The sequence below is a fragment of the Nicotiana tabacum genome, chromosome 10 (assembly GCF_000715075.1).
Source record: "Nicotiana tabacum cultivar K326 chromosome 10, ASM71507v2, whole genome shotgun sequence".
Lineage (NCBI taxonomy): Eukaryota > Viridiplantae > Streptophyta > Magnoliopsida > Solanales > Solanaceae > Nicotiana > Nicotiana tabacum.
The window spans coordinates 88494432-88502683 of record NC_134089.1 but is presented as its reverse complement, the minus strand read 5'-3'; the positions used below and the strand labels follow the sequence as shown (position 1 = coordinate 88502683).

The 8252-nt window shown below is 33.4% G+C and overlaps 1 protein-coding gene across 1 annotated transcript; it reads left to right on the top strand.

Annotated features, from left to right (window-relative positions):
• The first annotated feature begins 3720 nt into the window (after window positions 1–3720).
• Window positions 3721–7298, top strand: LOC107779133 (E3 ubiquitin protein ligase RIE1). The gene is made up of 3 exons (XM_016599483.2): window positions 3721–4944; window positions 6055–6424; window positions 6870–7298. Exons 1-3 carry the CDS (start codon window positions 4448–4450, stop codon window positions 7014–7016), a joined length of 1014 nt encoding a protein of 337 aa, XP_016454969.1. The 5' UTR covers window positions 3721–4447; the 3' UTR covers window positions 7017–7298.
• The last annotated feature ends 954 nt before the right edge of the window (window positions 7299–8252 follow it).

Below are 8252 nucleotides of genomic sequence, written 5' to 3'. Positions count from 1 at the left end.
ATCAGTGTTGTTAGATGTCATGTCTATAGGTCTCACCTAGGCAAACCATTAGGTGATCAATTAACTGTGTCAGTTTTGATAAACTACAATCAGACAAGGCTAATTCAGACTCCTCATCTGAGAAATATATGATAAATCAGCATGTCCTAACGCTTTAATTCAGACCATAACCAGTATTTGAAGTCATGCTATATATTTGCTCCTCTGGGTGAGGAGGCTTGTTTGAGCCTTAACTGCTATTTGTTTTTCCCCTAATTGCTTATGTGTTTTGTTGTCGCCTAGACTTTTTATCCTTTTAAAACTCTGAAAATCCCCAACTCCCTCCCCTTTAGGATTAGTAGTCTCAAATGCCTCCGGGACTGATAGGATTGGGACGAGTAATAGCATGCAATAAGAAACGATACTATTCCGCACTTTAATACCTTAACGGGGTGGGAAGGGTAGATATGGATATGATGACCGGTGCGCTAATACCACGTGTAGCCCCTCTTTTGAGGAGTGATTACCGGGTATTGCATTGATGTGATCCAGATTATTTGTAAACCTAGGACTCCCTTTCCTTTATTTGTTTATTTTATTCTCAAACTATTTCTTTAAAATTTTTGCTTTCTTTACTTTCGTCAAACTCTCAACTTGCTTGCAATATTATGTGAAAACCCCCTCTACTTGAGACTTCTATTTGCTTACTTGTTATTCAAAGTCACAATTGTAATATGGTGGGGAACCACACTAGTGGATCTTGGGGGGTGCCTAACCCCTTCCCCTCGAGATAATTTCTAGCCCTTACCCGAACTCTGATTTTCCAACTCGAACTCTTCTTTAGTGTCCTAATGCACTTTAATCATTAGGTAGCGACTCTTCAACCCAAAAAACCCAATTCCCAAGAGGGAACGAGTTGTCCTTCCAAATGTCATCAACCCGATTTCGCCTTAGAAAAATGGGGCGCGACAACTATATAGGTCAACATTTAATCAAAAGAATTCTACTTAAGGAAGAACGACCAAGAGTCAACCAAACCGAAGTCACGTATAAGAAGCAATATACCGGCGAGTGATTTAGCTACGGTCGAGGTCGAGCACTCAATTCGGCCTGAACGGCTAGTTCAACACTTAGGCATTTTAGAGGAATATTCTACGGGATATTCCAAGAACTTAGGTACTCTGGTTAAGGACCGCTGGGTAAGGAAAGTATTTTGTATAAATATCATGGGAGAGAGTAACAGAAGGAGGGGTGATAGGAACACACACACACACATATACATCTGACTAAAGGTGAAGATGTTCTCGGATCTCAGGCTCTTCGTCGAAAAAGGAGAAAAGAGCTTAGAATCTCGGTATTCATCTGTAATTCAGCTTTATCAAATGTATGGAGGTTGGTCTTGTTGAAGAATGGTCACCCTTTGCATTTATGTATTCCTCATTATCATTTGATATTATTGGAGCAATCGTCCTTTTGTTACATTATGAAATTCAATTGCAATCAAATTTTATGTTCAGTTATACTTGTTTATTCCTATCTTCTATCTCATATCTAGAATAAATTATCGCTGGCTAGAATTTACCTCAAATCCTCTTATTTAATTAATTTAATAAAAAGGCATAATACTTTTTAGCCAAACACCAATCATGTTTAACTTTATTCACCCATCAAATAAAATGAAGTGGAATGGTTCAGTAGTTGGATAAATGAAGTTTTTGACAAATAATATTGAATGGAACAAATATCTAAATAGAGGACCACAGTTTCTTGATTTTTATGGTTGTCTTTGTTCTTAATTAGTCACTATTAGTTTGGAGAAGCCATGTAACCCTATAACCAGTGAGGCTGACAACCCATCTCTATTGATGCCGATGACACAAGAGGCCTTGGTTACATGATCGACATCTTTATGTTAAAATAGCAAGGTCTAGTCAGTTTTCGGACTGATCATTCAAAAATAACCAGCGTTTGTTAAGTCAATGAAAAATAACCACTATTTTGCTGCAACAGAGACTGGTCCAGTATAATATACTGGAATTTGGTGCACCTGTGTATGAACTTCCAACATATTATGCTGGACTGATATACTTTGTTGGCTCCAGTATAATATACTGGAGACTGGAGCACCGGTGCTCCAAACTACAGTATATTATGCTGAACCGGTATATTATGCTAGAGTATTTTTCCGGATTTTGAACAGTGTTTTCATTCAGATTTATCTTTACATAAAAAGTGGCTAAATTTCAATTACTTTTGAAACTGTGACTATTTTTGAATGACCACTTGTAAATCTGGCTATTTTTTAATTTCTCCCCATCTTTATATATCTCCAAATAATCTTGATTTTGGAAATAATCTTGATTTTGGTTACGCCTTCGCAACCAATTATGGTGATTTTAGAACCAAAATGACGCAGAAAATTATTTCTGTCAAGAAAGTGAGTGTCAAAAATTAAATGATACATAAATACCTATAACACATAAAATATCAACATTATATTAGCTAATGTTGATTAACGGCCGCCACCTAAGTTCGACAATACATAACACATGAAATTCATTTGATTCACAAAAGAAAAAAAGAAAAACTTAGAGGGAGAGCACATTAGGATGTTACACTTGGTTTTCTGATTTAACTTGTTTTATAGTATTTAATGGATACTTGTGTGTGCATATATAAAAATGATTTCCTAAAATCCAAAATACATAAATACAAAAATGAGTAGGTATTGTACCTTAGAAGAAAATCAAAAGAAAATGTCGCAATCAAGTATTAAGCCCCTATAGTATTCTTTGCACAAAATCAAGGCACCAGCCCTGACACTGGCTGACCAAAGATATTAAGCCGCATGTTCTCTTGGCAAGTCGGCAGGAAGACGCAGGGTCGGATATAGATAGCTGATTACGTGTTCAATTCAACTTAATAATTTCAATACAAAACTTAGATATATATGTAAAAATAACCAAAATTTATTAAATATATACATATTTTATATTTATAGTATTTTTTACTGTGTAATGAGTTAAAATATGAAGCATAAAGTTAAAATTCTGAATCCGCTACTAGGGAGATGGAAGAGAGCCGTGCTAGTGTTGTCACAATATGACATAGGGAGAAATTCAAAAATAGTCAGATTTACAAGTGATCATTCAAAAATAACCATAGTTTCAAAAGTAGTCGAATTTAACCACTTTTCATGTAAAGATAAATCTAAAGGAAAATATTGTTCAAAATTGGGTAAATACTCCAATATATTATACTGGAGTTCCAGTATAATATACCGGTTCAGCATAATATGCTGGAAGTTCATACACAGGTGCTCCAATCTCTAGTATATTATGCTGCAACTTTTTGCGTGTTGGATACACATGTGTACCGATCTTCAATATATTATGCTGGAACTTTCCGTATTGCAGCAAAATAGTGGGTATTTTTTAATGACTTTACAAATGCTAACTATTTTTGAATAACCAGTCCAAAAACTGTCTAGTCCGTGCTATTTTTACTATGACACAATGACAAGTTGCTTTTGCTGCTGGGTTTGATTAGGTGGCCAACTTATAACCTCAGCAAGAGATTAGCTACTGTACCAGCCAGAATTTCAAAATCTTAATTACGTAGCTATCCAAATAATAAGTTAACATTTGTATCAAAAATGGGATTGACTCAACGTTAACATCAGGGAAAAATTAGAATACTCTTTGCTGATGTTCTAATTCTAATCCACATACAAAACGACTCAAAGAGTAAATGTGCATTTGAAGAACCCCACACTGCTTTCAGCTTTCATACTTTGCTTCCTCAATAAACAAAAAGAAAAAAAAATAAAGCCTAAAACGTCTGAGGAAGTTAGGCCAACGGTTATAGTTCCTCACCCTCTTTTAAAAAATTCACTTGAAATCAAAGCAAAAGGGGCTGTTTGATTATTGGTCACCATCTGAACCCAAACTTCACCTTCCTCGATCTGTCATGTTTGTTCAACCCCATAACCTCTTTCTCTTCTTATTTCCTCCCTTTTTATTCCTACTTCCATTCCTCTTTTCTCTATTCTTATCCATTTTCTTAGAGATTCTTGAAATTATGTAATAGGTTCGATTTGGGAAATTTTTGCTGTGACATGCTGCCAGGGAATTTTCTTTGAAAAATTCTATAATAATCATTGTCTCTCCATCCACATGCTATATGGTATTATTACTGATGATATATTACTTGATAGCAGTAAGAATTTGAAAGTTCTTGGAAATTTCTCCTCGTTGACGAATTTGTTAAATACACCTCCTGGCTGAGGTACAAGTATGTTTAGCTAAGCAGTGTCCGGAGTCGGCTCCATGATTTAAATTTGACTGTTCAATATTTTTGTTCTTATCACCGAACCCATTACACTTTTTTTTACTGTATATCTATATTTCGTATTGAAAATACTGGTTTCAGTTGAACCTATTGATCTACATACGCGTCATCATTCGCAATGAATAGCCGTTACTTCATTACAACAGACTCGTTATGTAGTTCTCGAGTTGTTGTTCCTTTCCCGACAATTGCAACTGAAGTTGTGGGAGAAACAATGGATGTTAATGTTAGAAACATGTCTTTATCAAGGACACCTCTTTCTTCATTCTTGATAAGAATGACTATTAGAATATCAAGATCAAGGTGTTTCAGTTTCTTAAGGAGGGTGTTTCATTACCAAAATGGTTCAAGATCAGAACTTGGTTCAAATCCTTTTAATTCTGTGATTTGGATGATGATGGAGTGCATAGCTTTAAGTATTCAGATAATTGTCATAGCATACACATTGGCTATTTCAAAGGAAGAAAGGCCAGTTTGGCCAATGAGGATTTGGGTATTTGGATATTCTTTTGGATGTGTACTTTGTCTGATTCTGCTTTATTGGCGCTATTGGGCATTATATATCAGGCAAAGAGATGATATTGAGCAGCAAATAAACCATGATGATGAATCAAGGTAATACTTCACCCTGTCCAAAATATTAGTCGTTTTGGCACAATGAATAATCTCTTTCAAAATATTTGACATTTTATAAAGGTCATTTTTTTTTCGTAGATACCCTTAATCCAATTAGTGGAGTATTAAATAAGGAAGTAAAAAGTAATTTAGATAAATAATCTTTATAACTAAAACTAATATCTTTTTTTGAGAGGTGTGCAAAAATTTAAAAAAGACGAATAATATGGATGGAATGAGTGGTACAGACAGACCTTTCTATGACAGCATCCATATATAACAACACTTTACTATAAAAATCAAGTTTTTTCGGAATCAATTTTTATGTTATGTTATAATATATGTTCTCTATAACAGCATTTCACTATAATATCCTAAAATATTCGGAACAAACGGTGTTGTTATAGAGAGGTTTTACTTTACTTTTCTCCCTCCCTTGCTCCCTCGGGGGTAATTTGAGGCTCAAATAGACGCCATGGTTTCCATCCACATAATGAATACCTTCTTGAATTTGAACATATCAAATGCTATTTTGTGTTGACATGCACAAAGAGTTTGACAGGTCTAACTTTTGTATTCATTTTTCAACATGTGTTAAACAAATAAAATTCACTCTAATCCATAGCCCAATACTTGTTCGATTTTAATACTTGGCTTCAATTTTAATAACGTAATCCTCATTTGACTTTTGACTAGGCTGCATTTCTTGTTTCTGTTGTTTTGAGTCATGTGGTTCAGCTGGTGGCAAGAAAAAATTTAAAAATTGTCTACAAGAACCAAATGTCTCAAATTGTTTCTTTTTCCACCATTAAACAATGTGGCTGTGATGAACTTATACGTTTGTGCATAAACTAGACTTGAGCTACATCAACAAACTTACTTAATTTTACATTTTCAAGAATTTGCATATTAGAGTACAACCATTTAAGATCAGATGTAATAGAATAAAAGATAAACTTCCTATGATTTAACTTATAGGCACTAACAACGTAAAAAGTGTTATACTATCAGTGTATTTTAACATGTACGTTGTAAGAGGTAAATTATCAAGATTATTAATTTGATTTTTAATATTTTAGATGATTTGATAGTGTAAAATTCTTTTTCCAGGGCCTTGCCGCCTCTACTGGAGAGATGTCGGACTTGTATAGAATTGTTCTTCGCCATATGGTTTGTAATGGGAAATGTTTGGGTGTTTGATTCACGCTTTGGATCATTTCATCGTGCTCCAAAACTTCATGTCCTCTGCATCTCACTGCTAGCTTGGAATGCTATCACTTACTCTTTCCCCTTCATATTGTTTGTATTGTTATGCTGTTGTGTGCCAATTTTGAGTAGTCTTCTTGGCTATAACATGAACATGGGATCACTCGATCGAGGCGCATCTGATGAACAACTCTCCAATTTACCTAGCTGGAAATACAAGGAAATTGGAAATAAACAGGAGTTTCAGACTTCAGCTATAGATAATGAAAATGCTGTAAGTGATCTTTTTCCTTATTAAACACCTAGAATTAGAGAAGAAACAAATTGTAAAGAAAGGATGTTTTTGATATGACGAAAGTGATTTTTTATTGAAGAGGCAATATTTTCTAAGAAAGAATATTTATTAAAGACGGGGATAATAATATTAGCAAACGGATAGTGTTTTAATGAAATTTTTAGTGTTAATTAAGGCAGTGATTTAAAGTTAAAGAGTTTGACATGATTATGAAGGAAAATGAATTCCGTCCAAAAGTGAAGGAAGACATTTTTCGTCTAAAAAATATTTTCTGGCTACCAAACACTAGAAATAAATTATTTTATAGAAACATTTTTCCGACTTTCATTGTACCAAATACACTTAGAAAAGAAAAAAAGAATGTAGCAAGGAAATTTGTACATCATTCCTCAAATTAAAGCCTAACAAGTTTGTGGGATAACAGGAATGTTGTATCTGTTTGGCCAAGTACAGAGACAAAGAAGAGATGAGAGAGTTGCCTTGTTCTCATATATTCCATCTCAAATGTGTGGATCAATGGCTCAGAATTATATCTTGTTGTCCTCTCTGTAAACAAGAATTAGAGAGGTAAAAATTGCAAGAAAAGCTCATGATAGTACTACTGATACTTCATTTGTTTTTATTTTAATTTTCTTGCCCAAGTTTTAAAGAAAAGGTCAATATAAATTGCATGTAAAACATAGTTACTAGAGTGAGCAAAAAGTTATTGTAAATTATAGTTCACCAGTGACTATGCTTCTTGGTGAGAGAGTATTGAGAAGAATCAAGAGAAGTTGATGGCGCAAAAGTTGTTTCCTTTTTTTGGGAAGATATTATTTAACTCTTCCAAATATCATTATGTATCTCTTTCTGTATTGACTACCAGTATGATGTTAAATTCAAAAGCTTAGTAGAGGCTTCTTAAAGGAAAATGGAAATTAGTCAGCTTTGTCGATTTGGAATATCATTTCTTTTGTGAGATTTCCTCCTAGTGCCCTCAATCTGCAAACACATGGACGGCTCAATTATCTCGTCGCTTAAAGGCGAAATCAATATTGAGAGGCCCTTAAATTTTTTTTTATAAAATTTGTACACTAAAAAAAAATTACTTTCTAAACAATAAATTAATCATTTCAGACAAAAAATAGCGAATTTCAAAAAAACAAAAAAGGAAGAAGAGCATAAAGAATAACATGGTGGATTATCAAATGTTGAGGTGAGGAACTCAAAGTGAAATTTTTGATTTGGCTATCATCACAAACAAGGAAAAAAAATAAACGTACATAATGTAATAGTTTAAGTTTTGAGCATTGACAATGTCAAAACTTGATTAAAAAATATTTATACCTTATGATCAATTTAAACGATAATTGTAGTTCATTTTATTAAGTAGCACTCATTGGCGAATATTTAATATAAATTGTGAATAATCTAATATAGTATGTTAAATTACACTGAAAAGATACCGGTGCATGGATGCATTTGTATTCATGCAGCTTCAGAGAAGATTGTAAAAGAAATTCATTAGGTTGCCGATGTATATAACTTAATTCGTATATAAAAAAGATAATATTAAAATTGAAGAGTGTAAAATTAAAGAGTGAAGCAAATATACTAATTAATGAACGAAGAAATTTATCATAATTTATGGACTTGTTGGTATAAAATAACCTCAATCAAATAACAAAAGAATATACTAACACTTTTATTTTTAATAATTATTTATATAAGTTCTACAATACAACAACAACCATAAGAAGAAGAACAATTTAAAGTAAATTTGGAGCCTTCAAATTTTGGGGGCCTCTCTCCTTGGGTTGGTTTTCTC

Bases quoted from the DNA above. Each gene is read 5' to 3' on its own strand.
- LOC107779133 (XM_016599483.2), top strand. From the start codon at position 4,448: ATGAATAGCCGTTACTTCATTACAACAGACTCGTTATGTAGTTCTCGA. The intron at 4,945-6,054 runs GTAATACTTCAC...TTCTTTTTCCAG, and splicing joins AACCATGATGATGAATCAAG to GGCCTTGCCGCCTCTACTGG. The intron at 6,425-6,869 runs GTAAGTGATCTT...GTGGGATAACAG, and splicing joins CTATAGATAATGAAAATGCT to GAATGTTGTATCTGTTTGGC.